The 19,837-nt window shown below is 39.9% G+C and overlaps 1 protein-coding gene across 2 annotated transcripts in view; it reads left to right on the forward strand.

Annotated features, from left to right (window-relative positions):
- Positions 1-14,898, forward strand: part of Kpna3 (karyopherin subunit alpha 3) — a 75,789-nt gene extending 60,891 nt beyond the window's left edge. For both annotated transcript variants that reach the window (XM_040740498.1, XM_040740497.1), the window contains exons 11-17: positions 5,612-5,743; positions 6,981-7,109; positions 8,905-9,009; positions 9,107-9,178; positions 9,339-9,501; positions 11,877-11,971; positions 12,383-14,898. In XM_040740498.1, coding sequence (XP_040596432.1) covers positions 5,612-5,743; positions 6,981-7,109; positions 8,905-9,009; positions 9,107-9,178; positions 9,339-9,501; positions 11,877-11,971; positions 12,383-12,481 — 795 coding nt within the window. In that variant the 3' untranslated portion in view covers positions 12,482-14,898. The remainder of the gene's footprint in view (positions 1-5,611; positions 5,744-6,980; positions 7,110-8,904; positions 9,010-9,106; positions 9,179-9,338; positions 9,502-11,876; positions 11,972-12,382) is intronic.
- Positions 14,899-19,837: the final 4,939 nt, after the last annotated feature.

Here is a 19,837-nt window from a genome sequence, read left to right on the forward strand (position 1 = left end):
AGCTAATGAGAATGAGGGGGGATGGATGGGGCCATGGACAATTAGGTGTGTCTTTACCATTAGTAGCCTGTTGTGAGGCATTAGAAATCAACTGCACCTCCTGTTGAAGATCACAGGAGAACCTAGAGGGCTAGTTTGTGTGTTTGTGTCTTACCCGTTGTGTTGCTAAAAGTTAATTTGCAATTGTAATTCTAGAGTATCTGGCTTTCTTGCCTGCTTTGAATGTGTTCATGGACAGTGCAGTGTCACATAACATCCGACACCAACTTAGCCTCTTATACTAGTAATATAAAGGAAAGTCGTTAATTTTAGCAGATCATTTATGTGCCAAGACTTGGGGGTCCCAAAGATTACCTCACATTGTTGATTTAATAGAATGACTCATAACTCAGAAATCTGCTTACACTCATGCTTATCATAACTCCCACTAAAGATATTGGTTAAAAATCACCAGGATATAAAGTTCAGTATACATTACAAACCTATAGTTGTTGATGCTGCTGTTTCTTTTTGTTGATTTGATTTCCTGGTTATTGAAAGTAGTGTGCTAAAATTCCCCAATTTCTGGTTGTTGTTGGTGAATGCCTGTAGTAACCCCACTGGGAGGTGGAGGGAGGAGAATCAGACACCCTATTTGAAAAAGAGACATGGTAATGGTGGTGCATACCTTTAATCTCAGCATGCAAGAGGCAGAGGCAGGCAGATCCCTGACCAGCCTGATCTACCGAGAGAATAAGACAGCCACAGCAGTTACACAGAGAACCTGTCTCAGAAAACCAAAAAGAAAAAAGAAAAGAAACAATAACATAACCTCTCTCCTAGTATTGGTTTTTTGATACATTTTTCTTGTATATTATCTGTTTTATAATGGCAATTATAGTATTATTTGGTGAATAGATGTTTATAACTGTGTGGTATCTTCATTGATTTAATGTCATAAAGTGATGGAGGATGTCCATCTTTAATAAAGTGCCTTTTGCATTGGTTTTTAGCTAAAGTCTACTGTTCTCTTAACAGAATTGCAACCTCTCCTTTCTTTTCCTTGTTTATTTAGTGTAGGTATGCCCTTGGTTTTATTTTCAGTCTTCTCATATTACTTTATTGTAGATTTATCTTCTATAGATTGTAGAGTTAGTTTTCATTTAAAAGCTCATTGAGGGCTGCACTCAGGATGTTGTTACATAGTGGTCAAGTGTTTGCCAAACGTATGCAAACCCTTTGTTCATCCCCTAACAACACAGAAGAGTTTATTACATGCTTTGTTCTAGTAATCATCTGTATACTTACTTCTTTTTAAATCCTTTGCTTTCCTCCATTTATCTGTGACAGGATTAGTGAGCTTATTCTTTCTGCTTTATCTCTCTGTTTTTGCATCTGTAGATTTAAGTTGTTTGCACATTTGGGAGCATTTTCCACCATTATGCACATTTTTCTTCAACTCTCTTTTTTTTTAAATAGCTGAAGTATTTGTTTGCAGCTAAGCTTGTTAACCCTATATAATGAAAATGTATAAAGAATACTGTTGCAATTTTTGGTTAGATTTAAGTCTGACATTCATTAATAAGGAATCTTCAAATATGAATAGCCAGAAATGTCTGTAAGCCATCTGGTCTCAATAACTGTCTCTAAATATCACCTTATTTTGGAAGGTTTTGGAAAACATTTGAATTAAAACTCTGGACTTTTCCAAAATAAAGTTGTAATTAATAAGACTATTCTATATTCAAACTAAGATGGCAGAGAACAGCTAATAAGCAACTTTAGGCTGGGAGGTGCCATAACCAAGCTCTAACAGTTGAACACGGACACCTTAGGGGGCTTTGGGGGAACCTGGATAAAGGATCCATATTCTTCGTAGAAGCCAATGAGAAGATGAAATGGCTCCTCCCAAGTAGCCGTGCTGCAAGGCCTGGCCCAGCCCTGCACTTTCCTTGGTTACGCTCTGAGCACACCCTGATGTTCCACTCCAGGGGAGAACTTTCTCCTATAGATGTTCAGTGTCCAGGGAGCTCCTTGACTGTGAAAGAGGTGAGCTCAGATTCCACAGGATATTTTAAGGCTTGGAGTCAAAGTATTTTTCCAGCACAGCTAGGAAGAGTCTGTGTGTTGATGGCCTGTCTCCAGTTCTAATTTCTCACCATGTGTATGCAGATTTCAGACCTTCCCTACATCATTGTAATCATGTCTATTGTCCATTTTATCCTAACTTATGATCCAATTTCTGTGCCTGGAAACAGTCTCTATATTTAACAATAATACCTACATATAAAACAATCCACTGTTACAACTTACATGGTCACCAAACATTATTAATCTTCTATAGGCCTAGAAAATGTTTTTAACCATAATAGTTGTACATCAAATTCACACCCAGATCTCCCAACACAAAATGGCACAGAATGTACATTACCTTTCCAAAAGGGAGGAAAAGAAGCATAGTGAGGAAATATTGTGCCCTAAACAAGAATGAAAATCAGCAGAGCAAACTCCAAATTCTGCATTCTGTGTCTGATGTCAAAGTGCTCTTCGGAGCTCCAAATTTTTTCCAGCTTTGTTGACTACAACACTTTTCTCTCTTGGGCTGGTTCCACACCCAGTCTGCTTTCCTTAGCATGTATCCCATGGCTCTGACATCTCCAACATCTTGGGGACTTGTAATACGAATAATAAAAACCTGGAGACAGATTGGGGTTCAAGCTGAAGATCAGGAAAGCAAAGCAGCCAAGCTAGTAGCTCTTACCTCTGTCAAGCTGAAATAGTAATCCTATTTCCATGAATCATCAGAGATAATGCTCTCCATGAATCCTAAGAGGCAAATGCTCTTGAGTTCCTGTCTCCTCCTGCCTTTTATTTCCTCCTGCCATATTACTTCTAACTTCACCTTCCTAGTGCTGGAATTAAAGGCATGAGCTCTGTTACTCTTTTGGACTGATTCACACTTGTGTAGCCCAGGGTGGTCTTGGACTCATGGAAATCATCTGCCTGGCCTCTGTGGCTAGCTAGTATGACTGCTGGATTAAAGGTATGTATCACTACTGCCTGGCTGTGGCTGGCTTTGCATTCTGAACCTTCAGGCAAGCTTTATTAAATCATAAATAATGTATCACCACAGGGTCTCCTAAATAATTCAGGCTTCACAGCTTCACATAATGGCTTCCATGCAGGAATACCACTGACACACTCTTGGGTTCAGCAGCTTTCCTTAGCCAAGGAGGAAGATTCCACAACCATCTTTTATATTCTTGATACTAAAGCCAGAACCAAATGGTCAAAAGTTGCCAAGTTCTGCTGCTTGGTGGGGCTGGGGCTTGGCCCTCTTGTCCAGTTACATTTGCATCAGCTTTCTGTTTTCAGTGGTTTCCTTTACTTCTTAAGATTTCTTGTCACAAGTTGGAAGCTTAGCTGGGTAGGTCCTGCCCCTAGGTCATCACTTCCTTTATTTCATTTAGCATCAAACTTTAAATTTCTTATGTCCTTGAGCACTGAACTTAGCCCCATAATATTTCCTGGTGTCCCCTTTCAAACTGTACACTTTGTATTTCTTCTTGTTCAGCTTGCCTGTTCGTCGTAGGTCTGCTTAAGAGTGACCACTAATAACCATACAACACAGTTAGTACTAAGCTTACTTGAAATGGCCTCTGTTAATGCCATTAATTGAAAACTCTTCTGTTTACTGTCAGGCAGATTGGGGGGCAGGGCAGGGTTAGGGTAGAAAACAGCCACATTCTTTGCCAAAATAATACAAGAATGGTCTCAAGGCCACTTACTAATATTCTTCTCTTCTAAAACCTTGAGCCAAGCTGTCATAATCTACATTGCTCTCAAGAACACTGTCTTTCGTGCTCTTACTAGTTTGGCCTATTAACATCTGCTTAAAGCATTCAACTGCTTTCCTAATCAAAAGTCCACATTCTATTAACAAGCTACATAGTCAGGCCTGTCACAGCAACTCTTATAAAAAGAAAGCATTTTATTGGGGGCTTACTTACAGTTTTAAGGTTTAGTCCATTGTCCCCATGGTGAGGAGCGTGGTTAAATACAGGCAGGCATGTTGCTGAAGGAGTAGCTGAGAACTTGCACCTTGACTCACATATATGAAACATAGAGAAGAGAGAGACTGGGCCTGTCTTGGGCTTTGAAACTTCAAAGCCCGCCTCCAATGATAATACTTCTTCTAGCATCTAGCAAGGCCACACCTACTTCAACAAAGCCACACCTCCTTATCCTTTGAAAGCAGTGCCACTCCTTGATAACCAAGCATTCAACTATATGAGCCTCTGGGGGCTGTTCTTTTCAAACCACCACATTTAGATTGTATGGTTTCTTTTGATGGAGCTCTTGAGTTCCTTCTGATTTTCCCCTCTATAATGCTCCCTGTAACAAACAGTTTCTGTTTCAAACTTACGCTCCTCTCCGCTTCCCTCTCATTCTTTACTCTTCATCTCATACAGGCTAAGAATAAGTTCAGATCCACACTAATGTTTAAGTGGTTTCTTCTTATAGGTAATTTGAAATTGTGTTCTCATGATTCTTAGCAATACTAATGGTATAGATTATGTGTGATTGTCTGCTTCTCTGACCTGTATACAGCCTTCTTGAAGCATATGTGAATTCAGGTAGCTGCTTTTAAAACTCAGGCAACAAGATGTCTTTAGTTTGGGTCCTCAGTAGAAAGGCCTCTGGTTTCCAAATGTGTTAGGAGTGGTGCTTATGCAGGTTTGAAGAAACCAAGGAGAACCACACATGAGCTCTCTAACCGGAATCACTTAACCAGATCCCAGAGGCTGTTACCCTGTTTGGTTTTGTTCTCATAGTGGAAAACTTCAGGTGGATGGGAATGTGGCTTAATTTGGGTTTGGGGTTCATATGCAGCCTAGGCTGCTCACTCACCATATAGCTGACGGTGGCTTTTCCTGCTGGTTCCATTTTCAAGTATTGCACCATTTACAGTTAGCCCAGTGTGATTGTATTTCATGCTGTCCCTTTGAGGGCCTGCGCCAAGGTTCACGTGCTGAATCATTCCTTAACCTTTTCACTTTAGTAGTCTGAAAAATTGTATTGCTGAGCATACCTAAAAACCAGTAAAAGTGGATATATGATTATTTTGGGCTCTTATAGACTTGAAGTAGCACAGTGCTTTGACTTCATACTTGTATATGAAATAGATGACAATTATTTTAGTGCCTAATTTTTGGGCTCAGGGAGAATTTTCTGCTTGTTGAACAATTTTATTTACTGTATGTCTGTATATAGTGTGAGCACTGCACCTGTGTGAAGGTCAGAAGATGTCTAGTTGGTTTTCTGTCCACCTTTATGGGGCTTTCAGGGATCAAACGGGGCACCAGGCTAGCTTGCAACCTCTTTGCTTGCTTAGCTGTCTTGCCAACCCATTATTTCTATTTTTATCTATCTGGTATATAAAATCAGATACTGGAAAACAAATATCCTAGACTTCTGTCTAGTGTCTATGAAGGATGATCACAGGTAAGCCCTGAGAGAAAAGTTGAATTTATATGTACAAGGATACCTTTGTCATTAAGTTAAAACAGAAAACTCTTATTTTTCTGTTACAACTCCTGGAATACCTTTTTCCTGTTTGTACTTCTTACAGATTCTTGTAGATACTGTTTGGGCTCTGTCATACTTGACCGATGGAGGAAATGAGCAGATACAGATGGTTATTGATTCAGGGGTTGTACCATTTCTTGTGCCCCTTCTGAGCCACCAGGAAGTGAAAGTTCAAGTAAGTATTTTCATTTTTTTAATCATATAAACCTTTTCTTTTTATGACCAACCTTTCTACAACCAACCTTCAGTTAAGTCCAACAGCATGTATCTCAGGATTGTTCTAGCTCATCTCCATTTGCTTAATTTTTCAGCATTTCAGTTATATATGCCATTAAACATAGACCTGCATGATTTCCATTGTCATTTCAACTAGATAGAAACGAAACTGCTGGTCTTCTCATATTGTTTTTCTTGTAGTATCCTGTTAGGAGACAGCATGGTGCTTGTCTATTGCCTACATTCCCCTTCATGCCTTCTGTTGGATGCTTAGGCTCTTCCTTCATCTTCTTCTGTCACAGGTCCCTTTCTTGTCACTTAATTTTTCAGTCTGCCTCTCCTTAGCTCCCTGTCTCTGGGAGAGTCTTAGTAACCTTCCAGCTGCATACCCTCTGACTCTGCTCCCCATGCTTCTCTGCCAAAGTGTTTTTCTAAATACAAATACATGCTGACCAAGGATAACATTAAATATAGGACTTTATTAGGTGATAAACACAAATATGTGCTGATTCAGGCCCATATTAAAATCTGGGGTGCCAGTTTGGTCATAAAAAGGAACAATTCTGTTTTTAAAGATAGGACTTTAATATGATTTTTTAGTTTCCATGTCTCAAAAACTTATTTAACTTACTTTATTTTTGTATTGTGTTTGGGGAAGCTGATTTTGAATTGTATTTTCGAGACAGGTTTAAGTCCTTGTCTGTCCTGGAACTCACTCTGTAGATCATGCTGGCCTTGAACTCATAGAGATCTGCCTGTCTCTGCCTCCCAAATGCTGGGATTGAAGGCATGTGCTACCATTGCCATGCCTAGAAACCTTTTTTTTTTTTTTTTTTTTTTTGGTTTTTACGAGACAGGGTTTCTCTGTATTGTTTTGGAGGCTATCGGTCCAGCCTGGCCTCGAACTCCACAGAGATCCGCCTACCTCTGCCTCTGAGTGCTGGGATTAAAGGCTTGCGCCACCACCGCCCGGCTAAAAAACTTTTTTCTAACAAATTTTCACATAATTTTTCTGTGGGGTTCCATAATTTTCCACATGAAATTATTGTTTAAAAGTCATTGCTTAGTTTGGTTATGGCGTTGCTATAGGGATGAAGTGAATGTTAGATTGTGTCTCACATTCTCTCAGAGTTATGAAAAATATAGAAATGATAATTTCATCATAAACAAACTTAAAACGTTTCTCCCTACTCTAGACTGCAGCACTCAGAGCAGTTGGGAACATAGTGACTGGCACTGATGAGCAGACCCAGGTGGTTCTTAACTGCGATGTGCTGTCCCACTTCCCAAACCTCTTATCACACCCGAAAGAGAAAATAAATAAGGTAAAGGCGTCCTTTTGTCCATGGCTGTTTCCTTATTGCTGTTACAATGTGTTTTCTCATTCAGAGTCATGACACTCAAAATTTTAAGTGAATCTTTTATGATTGTTTTAGTTTTGGTTTCCTTTATTCCTACTATCATCACAGAATAAAAATATTTGTATGTTTATAGGTTGAGCAGTATCACTAAATTAGTAATCAGTCTACAAAAAAAATAATAGTAATCTCTCACTAAAATAAGTGGTATTTAAAAAAAAAGAAAAAGAAAAAACTGATCATTTACTCCCCTACAAAATTAGAATAGACCTTAGATTGTCATACTTCTTTTACAGGTCATAAAAATTTATTCTTTTAAAGATTTTGAAATTTATTTAAAAATTTATTATTAATTGTATAGTAAATAATTAAGCAGTTAAGTAGTTTTATGGTTTGTTTCACATAGCATGTTTTTAAAGTTCATTTAATAGGCTGTTTTAGAGTTGTGTGTGTGCATGTGCGTGCGTGCATGTGGGGGGGCAAAATTACTTTTATGATTTTTAATTCTGTGTCTTTCTCTGTGTTTAGATGGGTGAGCATGTGCATGAGTTCAGGGGCTAGTGAGACCAGAGCCACCTGGTATGGGTACTAAGAGCTGAGCTCTGGTCCTGGAAAAGAACAGTCCATGTTCTTTACTATGGAGCTCTCTCTCCAACTCCCCTACTTTGTATTTTGAAGAAAGGTCTTTCATTTGACCTAAGCATTACAGATCCTTTTGTCTCTGCCTCAACAGTGCTTCAGGTACAGAGCATGCCACTGAGGCTAACTTGTACCTGGATGCTGGAGTTAGTCAGGTACTCGTGTTTGCAGGGCCAAGCATTTTTACCAACTAAGCCACCTCCCATAGCCCTGACTTGATTTGCTTTTATGGCTAAATAAGTCATTTTGTTGTATGTATATACCATTTTTTTCATGTACCTGTTGATTGACACTAGGGTAGTCTTCACCTCATGGTTGTTGTAATAATGTTGCAGAAAACACTGACATATCACTGAGTGTTTCGGTCCTTGATTTAATTTCCTTTCTGACATAGCTAGAAGTTGCTGGGTCATGGTATTTGCGTGTAGTTTTTTGAGGAGCCTTCAAATTGGGGTTTTGTTTTCTCTGTAGCTGTGTGTACATGCTTATCACCATGCATCTCAGCATAGTTGGTGAGCACCAGAGCCTAGGTCCTCGTGCTCAAGTAGACGGCACCTTACCCACTGGTCCTTATCTCCCACCTCATGCTTTCACGTAAACTAAAGCTTTTTACCAGAAGTAGCACTGACAAGTATTTGGAAATCCTATTCTTCAGGCCTACCTTTCACAAGAAGCTAATGTAATGTACCCCAGGGGTAAAGATTTGGGTCTGGTTTATTTGCTGCTGTATCACCACTGCTAGAATAGTGCCTTGCTTATAATAGGCTTATAGATTATTAAATACTGGGTTAAGTGGACACACTTAATTAAATGGGAGGTCTGCACTGGCTAAATTACTGGTAAAAATGCTAGCCATGTAAATCTGACAGCCTGAGTAGGATCTCTGGAATCACACGATGGAGGGAGAGAACCAAATCTAAAAGGTCAGAAATCTTCTGACTTGCACATCCGTTTACTTGTATACAAACAGCAGACTCACAGAAAATGGCAGTAGGTAAAGTAAAATGGGAGGTCTTAACCAGTCATGGTTTAGACACACTACTCAGGAGATTTTGTCATCAAATATTTAAAACATTAAAGGTAGTTTTTCCAATAAAAGTGGCCCATATTTTGTTCATTCCAGGAAGCAGTATGGTTCCTCTCCAATATAACAGCAGGCAACCAGCAGCAAGTCCAAGCTGTGATAGACGCTGGGCTAATCCCCATGATCATTCACCAGCTTGCTAAGGTCAGTCACACCATGGGTCCACTGTTTATCTTAATTGATAACAACCCAGACTTTTGGATAGAGAATTTATTTTGTGAATTTGTTTTTTATTCTTCAGGGGGACTTTGGAACACAAAAGGAAGCTGCTTGGGCAATTAGCAACTTAACGATAAGTGGCAGAAAAGATCAAGTGAGTTTGAAAAAATTTAACTGGTCACTGTTACTAATTCCAGCAATGGCTCTTCTTTCTTATTTTTACAAGTTACTTAGTGTTTTCGTGTCTGTACTGCAGTTTTTAGAGGGAATAAAGAATTACATTCATAAAGTGCTTTCTTCTTTGTGTTGTCTAGGTTGAGTACCTTGTACAACAGAATGTCATACCACCATTCTGTAACTTACTGTCAGTAAAAGACTCTCAGGTGGTTCAGGTGGTTCTGGATGGTCTGAAGAATATCCTGATAATGGCTGGGGATGAGGCAAGCACAATAGCCGAAATCATAGAAGAATGTGGAGGTAAGTAGTTAACACTGGAGTTCTACAGTACTAATTCCTCTAGCGTGGTTTATTAGACAGTTGTTATTAAGTGTTCAGAGGATTTTACTGGTCTTATTTAACTAGTTAGCATTGCTAAAGGATTTTCACAAAAATATACAGTAGTTGATATTTTCGAAATACTGGTCATGAAGTCAGTTTTCTTGAATATTGATGGATTTTAGGAAGTACTCAACATTACACTGGTTTGTTTTCCATTGCCATATCAAAAATATCTGAGGCTGAGTGCCTATAAAAAGGTTTATTTAGGTCAGAATTTTAGAAAGTGAAAGTGTAAGACAGAATGGTTGTTCCAGTTTGTTGCCGCGCCTGCTGCGCAGCTTGTATCCGAGAATGTGGCGAGGATTGATGACACAGAGACCAGTTGGTTGCGTTAAGAAAACTTTATGTTCCCCAAATCGGCTTAGAACTTCCCAAGAAAAACGCTTCCCTTTAGAAAAACTTCTGCCATCCATACATGCACAAATCTCCAACAGCCCTCTCACAGACCTCTCACAGACCTCTTTCCTCCTGGCTGGTGGTTAAATCTCTGGCACCAGAATCCAGAACAGCAGGGAGTAGCTAGCCATGGGGAAGAACAAAGTCAGGGTGTTTCAGTGACCAAGCCCTTATCAAGCCCTTATCAGGAATTTATGGCACTGAATTGTTTTCAGTAAACATTGTCTTGCAGCTCCCTGCTCCCTGCTCCCAGGCTGATCGAGGAGTGGGTTTCTGGCCAGGGTCTGTGATCTCCACAGTTTGTGTACAATTTATGGGAGTGCATGCCTTTAGTGAAGTCTTTCTGGCCTGGGGACAACAGGATAGAGCACATGGGAGAGAATAAAGGAGAGACCCAGGGACAGATTCAGGGTTTCTCTGTGGCTTTGGAGGCAATAACGTACTATTATAAAATGAAACTAAGGACAGTTCTGCAAAAGTTTGCTAACTTTTCTAAGGGCCGGATCCCCAGCATTGAACCTTCAGTAGGCTCCATTTCTTAATGGTTCTCAAAGGCTTCCCAACAACTCAATAGTGAGGACCAAAGTACTGTATTCCTTTTGAAGTCATAGTGTACAGGGGCATGTGAAAAGGCCTGGTGGACCACTAGAGTAGAGAAAAGCTTTGTTTAGTCCATTTCTCAATCTCTAGACAGAGCGAACACATTCTTTATGTTGTACACATTACCATGTGTCTGGGTGGATCCTTCTTTGGGAAGTGGTTGCTCAGTTGTGTGTCTTGTTTGAATTCTGTGAGTTGAGAGGCTTTTGGGTTTGTTACAAAAGCATGTTAATAGAACTAGAAGTCATTAAGTGTTGTCATTCTAGTAAGGACATAATGAAACTTGTACTTAAAAATTCTGTTCTTAAAAGGTGCCTGTTCAATATGCAGTGTCCAGACATTAAAAAGTTTAGTGATTTGTTTGCATTTTTGTTAACTATATGGATAGTTTACCCAGTTTATGCTTTAGAGAAAATAAATGCTGTAGCATCACAGATCAGTAAAAATAAAAGGTATGTGGGAGTTTTGCCAAGATCATACAAATAGTATTGATATAAGCAAAGCTGACTTGGAGCTTAACCTACTATTCATGCTCATGCTTGTATTAACATATCCTATTTTTAAGATAAAAATTAGCTTTATAGTCCAGTCCAGTTCATAACACAGAAAATTTGAATAACTTAGAGAATTCTTCCTCTTTAATGTTAAAGCTGTATTTTTCCCCTAGTGGAGTAATAATAATATACTATAATCTCATAAAGCATTTTTATTTATTTGTGTTGATACCCCTTTCTCCATTTTTCTGATTTGTATATTATTTTAAAAGTCAACTTTTTTTTTCTTTCTTTTTTGGTTTTTATGAGACAGGGTTTCTCTGTTTTGGAGGCTGTCGGTCCAGTCCAGCCTCGAACTCACAGAGATCTTCCTGCCTCTGCCTCCCGAGTGCTGGGATTAAAGGCATGTGCCACCACCGCCCAGCTTGATTTTTTTTTTTTTAACGGTTTCTCCAGAGATCAGGGAATCTCAAATGTTTTTAAGGAAAAAGGAAATAATGGACTGGTGGTTAGGTTTTTATATGTTACTTTAAACTGCCATCTTTTTTTTAAAGATTGACTTATTTTATGTATTTGCATGCACATATTTATTCCAGAAGAGGGGCATCAGATCCCACTATAGATGGTTGTATGTCACCATGTTGTTGATGGGAATTGAACCCAAGTCCTCTAAAAAAGCTCTTAACAGCCTTTAGACTGACATCTTTAAGTGGAGACAAGGCATAGTCTGAAGTTCATAGGGTTTTTCTATAATTAGATTGTGCAGATTAGTATCACCTTAATTATTTTTATATTCTTTGTCAGGTTTGGAGAAAATTGAAGTTTTGCAGCAACATGAAAATGAAGACATATATAAATTAGCATTTGAAATCATAGATCAATATTTCTCTGGTGATGATGTAAGTAAATATTAAAATACAGATGTCTGCATGTAGATTGACACTTTTAAATATAATTGCCATTTACTTAGAATTTTTCTCTTATTATTAGTGTGCATGAAATTTGTAATGTTTTCTTTAGATACTCCATTAGTCACTTTTCTTAAATACTTTATCCAAAATTTCACTATAAGGTAAAATTAAAAGCATTTCTTGTTACATTTTTCATCTACTTTCTGGAAAGAAATACTTATGGAAATAACCTTCAGATAGATGACGTACATCTGAAGATATAGGAACTTAAGCCAGGCACTTTTTAAAAGTCATATTGAATTGTATTTGTTTAGTTTCTCAGTGAAATTATTGCTCATTTACCTGGGTATTTTTAGGCAGTTAAAATATTCATTTGGAGTTTCCTCTTCATTTTTATAGATTGATGAAGATCCTAGCCTCATTCCTGAAGCAACACAAGGAGGTACTTACAACTTTGACCCAACAGCCAACCTTCAAACAAAAGAATTTAATTTCTAAAGTCAATTAAGTGCAGCACCTTTCATTCAATACAAACACCACCAGATGGCCACCAAGCGATAAGACAGCAAGCAACAGAAGGCTCCCGGCTCTCTTGCCTCTTCGTTTTGATGCTTCTAAAGCAAGCCATGTCTCAGTCACTTTGCAGTTGCCAAAAGTCACTCTCACATGGACTGTAAATGCATATGCATGATTTCCTAAACTGTTTTAGAATTCTCCTTAACAGTCTCAACTACCCTATTTTTCCATGTTCCCTGGTGCCAACTGCAGTCTCCAGTTAAAATGTTCCATAGTGGTGGCGATCAGCTGCCCACTGATACTGCTTTAGAAAAAGGTGCGCTGTGGATCAAGACACTTTGGTATGATACTTAACTCATATTGGAAGACTACAGAGGTGCAGTGTGATCTGAGCCTCCATTATTGTCCTCCACAAGCATATTTTCATATTCTTATGTGGAAGAATTAAAGTACAAGCCAAATGATTTTCATTGGTGGAACTGACAAAAAAAGTAATAACTTAAAAACAAGAAACTTGGTTATTGATTAAAAAGATAAGTTTTTTAAAACTGTATTTCACTACCATGAATTGATGTGTTTATTATCTGCCTCAGAAGCCAGGGTTGGAGCAAGAGCTTTAGATATCAGTGGTAATTAATGCTTTCGCCATTATACCTAATTGTTGAGAACAGCAAACCCTATTTGACCACTCACTTCAGCCTGTGTGTTCCTGCTGTTTTGAATAATCAAATGCTGTGCATGGTCTCTACATGAGCTGCAACCTGTTACAGACTTGAACTTCTGTTAAGTTGAAAGCAAGAGTCCCTGACTACAAACCATACGTAAATAAATGAATAAGTCAAAACAAGAATGGAAAAGGTCTAAAATACTCATGCTGATGTTCTAAGATAGTCTTGCTTTCAGCTTCCAGGAGTTAATTTTTTTTGTTTTGTTTTGTTTTAATTTGACAATTGGATATGGTTGGTTTATATTGGGTTTAAACTGTGGAGCTTTCATGCTTACTGTAATTTAGTCTTACAACATTTTTTACTTAGTAACCAGTACTTTTGATAATGTGTGGCAACAAACCAGCAACCATTTAGAAGTGTTGCAAGACTTCATTCTTGAGTATTGGGGAGCTCATTCCCATCCCACTCAAAGCACCTGCACATGGTAAAGAGAAACCAAGGATCTGTACAGAGGAATGATCTGCAGTTATTGAACTAGCCTGATTTGCAGTGATCTTTAACTCTGCAAAATCTCGTATTACTGTGTAAAGTCATTGCTTTTGGCTAATTGTCTGACCCAGTTATTAATGAATGAATATGGATTTGAAATTTTTTAAACTAAATAATTTGTGCTGTCACAGAAATGGTTTTGTTGCTCTTGTTCACTGGGTATAATTTCCCAATGCATTGATGTGAAGGGATAGAAATCTAAGTTAGTTTTCAGATGGGGGGTGTGTTTACTGTGCTGAAGAGGAGACGGATGCCATCAGAGCTTTGTGAATCAGCTGGGGTGTTTTCACTGATAAACAACACAGAGCAGGTGTGCTTCATTACAAATATATGTATCTGCCAAGGTGGAGCCACTTTAAAGAGTGAGTTTTGTCTTGTATCTAAAACGGATACAAGCGTATGTTTAAACTGCAAGATTTTTACTTGCTAGAGAATCTGTTTTAATATAGTGGTTTGGCCTCTGATTATTTATAGGTTTTATAAATTTTAGAATCAATTTCTCTTTAAGGTGGCTCAGATTTTTCAACTCTTGTGCACATAAAATTGAGTTGAAGTTCATTGTGCCTTTTTTCTTTACCCAAATTTTGAGTTAAAGCTTCATATGGTAACTGCATCCTGTTCAAACACTTGTCTAAATTTTGAAACTGTGTAGTGTTCACTAAAAGTAGGAATAACAAAGTCGGAATGAATTAAGGTCACAAACTTTGGTGAAACCCTTAAAGTCCAAATCTTCTGGATAGTGTGATTGTCCCCTTCCAGTGTAGTTTCTTATGGACCTCCCTACTTAACTGACAGTTACCTTTTCAAATTTGCACACATTGAGATTAAATTGGGCCTCTACTGTGATGATTCCTATTTCCTCTCTTGTCCTAAGTGCAAACTAACCTTTAACATGAGCATCAAGTAGTGCAGACTTGTGTGCATCTGCTTGATTCAGTTTGCTGTGACCTTACAGTTTTGAATTGGAATCACACCATTTCGTAGATAAAGGAAACTGAGTGTATTGCTGCACTTTTAAGTTTTCAAAACAGTGTTTTAAAATTGCATTGTTTTTATTTTTTTTAACTCAGTTTAAAAACGACTAAAATGTTCTTTCAAAAGAGGCATCTAAACGTGTTCCTAATTTTGTATATGGGCTTAGGTTTTGTAACCAATAAAAAGCTGCTATCAAATATGATAAAACATTGAAAGATTTATTTCTGAAAATAAGTGTTTAGCTTTGTTTTCTGTGTGATTAAATTTAAATTTGGAATTATCTCAAGTGCCAGCCACATTGATGGTAAAGCATGAGTGACTGTCACTATATTTTGATGTCACTTTTTCTACCATAAAAATGACCAATCAATAGCTACTCTAGAGAATGTTTTGTGACACATCAGTAGTACCAACATGTGTATAATTTCCTAAGCTGTCAAAATACTGAACCGGTGAACCAGGGGCTTCAAACCACAGAAACTGGTGCAGCTCTGGCAGGGAGAAGTCAGGTCAAGATGTTGTCTGTGCTGGTCACTCCTCCACTCTCAGCCTGGAAAGGCTTCCTTACTGGCTTCTGGCAGTGAGAGCAATCCTTGGCTCTTAGGTTCATCTCTCCATTCTTTGCCCACCTATGTGTATTGGAACATTATAAGTTGGTGAGGGGGCACTTGTTTGAAAAGATGATGTGGTTATGATTTCAATGAAACAAACCAGCCATTCAGATTAAGTCTGCCTAACCTTTGAAGGCATGAAATTGTAACAGAAAGTAGTCATTGAAGCAACCCTGGAAGCGTTTCCTGTCGAGGTAGAAGTGTAGCTCTGAATGAAATCTTGGATTAATTAGAAGAACAAAGGAACAGCCAGACTTCTGAGTAGGAAACAGTTTTCTGTATACTGCCACTCCAGACTGCTTTAGAAGAAGCCAGTGTGCAAGTAAATCAAGAAGATACTACCATTTCTCCGTCATCTCCTTCAGAGCTGCATCCATTTAGGGCACTCATTACAGGTAAACCAACAGCACCTGGCTTTCAGATAGGCTTCCTGCCATAGTTAATCTCTGTACATTTTTGACCTGAGTTTCAACCCTCTGGAAAACTTTTAATTAGTTCTTAGGGGGAGTGTAATTTTTCTTTGTTAAGGTGATTCTTAACTCAGCTGACGTAAAGTGCTCATGGCCCCACCTTGAAGCTTCAGAGAAAAATTTTCATGCAAGAGCAGAAGACTGGGACAGGAAGACTCAGAGCATAGAGACCAGGCATCAAAAAGGGTGGCACAGGCCTTTAATCCCAGCACTTGGGTGGCACAGGCTTGGGAGTTCGAGGCCAGCCTCATCTACAAAGCAAGTTCCCAGACAGTCAGGATTTTACACAGAGAAAACCTGTCTTGAATAAACAAAAACAAAAAAGGGGTCAAGGGTTGGGGGAAGATGGGTGTGGGGATACAGTCTGTCCACGTGATTGCTTGGGTCAACAGGTAACTCATTTCAGGACATTTCCAGGTATTGGGTGACTGTTCTGAAGGCATCCTGCTGTGCACTGTGAGATGGTTAGCTCATCTGTGACTTCTACTCAGCAGGTTGTCATAGCACCTCATCATCTTCCAGTCCTGACAACTGAACAAACTGAACATAGACATTGCTAAATGTCTCCCAAGGGCGCAAACTTCCATCCTAGTACAGCATTGGTCAACGTCAACTCCTGTAGAAAAGGCCCAGCTGAAACAGTGCACAAATGTGTGTGTTGTGTGGACAGTGGTAGTTTCTTCTCAGCAACTTCAGTGAGCTAGTGATGGCCCCAAAAGTCAGCATAGTTTGAAAACTTTGTTTCATGTTCATTACTTCCTAAGGCACACAAGAAAGTAGTTCCCTTGGAAATCTTAAAGTTTATTAAGTAATACAGAAGAGAAGTAGAGAGTTTGAGTAGTATGCTCTAGGTCCTGATTACAAATGTGAAAAACCATTAAATAAGTAAAACAGAGTACCATTACTAAGAAATCACATTCCTGGGCAGCGGTGGTGCACGCCTTTAGTACCAGCACTTGGGAGGCAGAGGCAGGTGGATCTCTGAGTTCAAGGACAACCTGGTCTAAAGAGTGCGTTCCAGGACAGCCAAAGATAAACAGAGTAACGTTTTCTCAAAATAAAAAATGAGAAAGAGAAAAGTGAAATGGCAAGTCTCTGAAAGGAGTTTGTTCTGCAGTGCCCCTGCTTACCATAAAAATTACCATCTACTTGTTGAATGGTTCCCTTCCCAATGATGGTGTCGAAAGACAAGACCATGTATGTAAAGCTGAAATATTAAGAAGGAATGTCTTCATGAGATAGCAGTTTCTACCAGTTTTATGTAACTCTAAACCTAGGTGTGTGTTACAGAACATACATTTACATTTATGTGATAGTTTTAGAGATAAAAAATAGACTTTTGAGGCAATCCTTTTATGGGGTAGGGTTGAGAAGTAATAAGTCACTCCAAAGAGCTTAGTCTACATTGTTGGCTGCTGTTGCTATGGAGGTCCCTCCTGTCCCTGAACAAACTCACCTCCCTTAAATTGCCATCATTACAAGTGTGCTTGGAACTACATGTTTGGTTTTTTTTTTTCAGAGAGCAGAAGAGACTGTGTTATTCTTACAAGACCCTACACACACACACACACACACACACACACACACACACACACACACACACACACACACACACCAGAGCACTCATGCATTAGCCCCTTCCTGGGTTAAGGGCCTTATCGAGCCTGGTTCCTGTCAACTTAAACAGTCTATGGACCCAACAATGAGTAATGCCATAGTTTCTGGTTATAGTGGAATGGCAGCATCCCATCCTCTTGACAGTTCTAGTGTGGGAAGAGATTTTCAGTTATTGTCCACCTCTAACTTGGACTTGAATTAACAACCTAAACTTCCTTTGCCCTATTACATAGACATCTGTCTGTCTGAAATTTAATAAATTTCATACCATTTCAGTCCAGTTTTCCCTATAAATTGCCTTTAACTCTATGCTATGTCAGTGTCTTGGGTTTTTTTGGTTTTGTGTGTGTGTCTGTGTGTGTGTGTGTGTGTGTGTGATTTTGACTGAGCCTCTGGAAACATTAAAATGATTACTGAGCATAGGATAAACAAATGTCAGGAATGGCCTGGTCAGAAAGGTGGAGGCTCCCAAGTGTCTCCTCCAGGTCTGCTGTGCTCTTGTTCCTTGCAGTCCTCTTGCCCTGGGGAAGAAGCTCTGCTCAGCTGTGTTTTCTCCAAACTGTGAAGCTGACTGTGCTCAAAAGCGGGGGTTAACTGGGCAGGTTGGCTGGGAAATCTGATGGTGGCAATGGTGCACAGAGCATTGTGAGGACCACAAGGGAGTGAAGGCTTGTGATCAGCGACCCAGGGAGGAAGGAGTAATAGGGCCAATGGGGAGATGCTAGCTAGGGGCAGACAGCACAGCCTGGTGGCCGTCTGTAGGATTTCAGCACTGTGAGCAGTGGGAAATGGGCACAAGAGGGATAAGAGGAGATGGTTTGGGGGCTGCAGAGATGGCTGAGCGGCTAGCAGCACTTGTTGCTCTTGCAAGAGACCCGAGTTTGGTTGCCAGCACTCACATGGCAGTCACAGCTCTCCATAGCTCTGGGTCCTGTGGATCGACTGCCTTCTGGCTTCCGTGAGTGGCAGACACGGATGCCTAACCCTAACCCACTTACATATGCGAAAAAATGAATGTTTAATAAGGACAGCTGTCTTTGGATTCAAGATGATTGCTCACATTAGTGAGGGTGAAACAGGTAAAAGATGAAGTCCATGCGTCACAAGGAGCTTGCTTGACTGCTGGAAACGCTGGGTTGGTGATGCCTGGGATGTGTGTGCAGTCTCTGGAGGAAGTATTGAGAAAGATCCTTGGTTGCTGGATGGTTCCAGATCTGAGGGGATGGAATTAACTTGAGACACAGGAAAGGATCAGACCTCGATGTGCAGAGGGAACTAAGTTGATTTGAGACATTGGAAGGGCTGATGTGGAAGTCACCACTCAGAAGGAGCTGTTGCAGTGTGGAGGTGAAGGCAGCAACCACTGAGACGGAAGAGCAGGGGTGGAGTAGGATGGCTTTTAATCTAAGCTTCACAATTTTTATGTTTCTTTTTTAAATTTATTTTATGTTCATTGGTGTTTTACCTGTGCGTATATGTGTGTGAGGGTGTCAGATCTTGGAGTTACAGACAGTTGTGAGCTGCCATGTAGATGCTCTGAATGGAACTTAGGTCCTCTGGATGAGCAGGGAGTGCTCCTAGCTGCTAAACCATCTATCCATCTTTGTTTTTCAAGATGGTTTCTCTGAAGCTTTGGAGTCTGTTCTGGAACTGGCTCTGTAGACTAGGCTGGTCTCTAACTCAGAGATCCACTTGCCTTTGCCTCCCTAGTGCTAGGATTAAAGACGTGCCCTCCACTGCTGATCAATTTTTATATATCTTAAAACGGTGTACATATGTATGTGAGTGCTGTGTGGCAGAGGCTACTATAGGTCATTGGATCCCCTGGAGCAGGACTCACAGGTGTTGATGAGGTGGAAACTGTACTCAGACTCTCTGGAAGGGCAGGGGCCATCTCTCCAGGCCCTTAGTCTAAGCCCTTTCATCCAGTGGAAGACAGATTAGTTACCAGGTGAATTGCTTTTCTTGCTGATGTGACAGACATAGACCGACAGTGGCAAACTAAGAGAGAAGGGGTTTACTTTGGCCCCCAGTTCGTGGGTGCAGTCCATCACGGAAGGGCAATCGTGGCGGCAGGAGCTAGAGGCAGCTAGTGGAGCATGCCAGGGCCTTTCTTCTCTTTCTTCAGTCCCGAACCCACCCTGTGGAATAGCACCTTCCCACTGTCACTAACCAGAGAATCCTCCACAGGCATGCTCAGAGCCTGGTCTCTCAGTTGATCGTAGAGTCTGTCAGTGTGGCTGAGAAATACACCGACCATATCAAAGAGCAATCAGTTTTCTGTTGCTGGGCTGGCAGGATTGGCTCTGCTCCCGCAGTCAGCAGTTCTTGGACAGCAGGAATACGCCAGATCTGCTATAGGTGTCAAGTATCCCACACTAGACAGGCCGGTCACAGCTGCTGCTCTTGTGGAGTTTATGTTCTAGAGCAGAGCAAGGGAGTAGTAAT

Source organism: Mesocricetus auratus, unplaced genomic scaffold (genome assembly GCF_017639785.1).
Source record: "Mesocricetus auratus isolate SY011 unplaced genomic scaffold, BCM_Maur_2.0 Super-Scaffold_100707, whole genome shotgun sequence".
Classification (NCBI taxonomy): domain Eukaryota; kingdom Metazoa; phylum Chordata; class Mammalia; order Rodentia; family Cricetidae; genus Mesocricetus; species Mesocricetus auratus.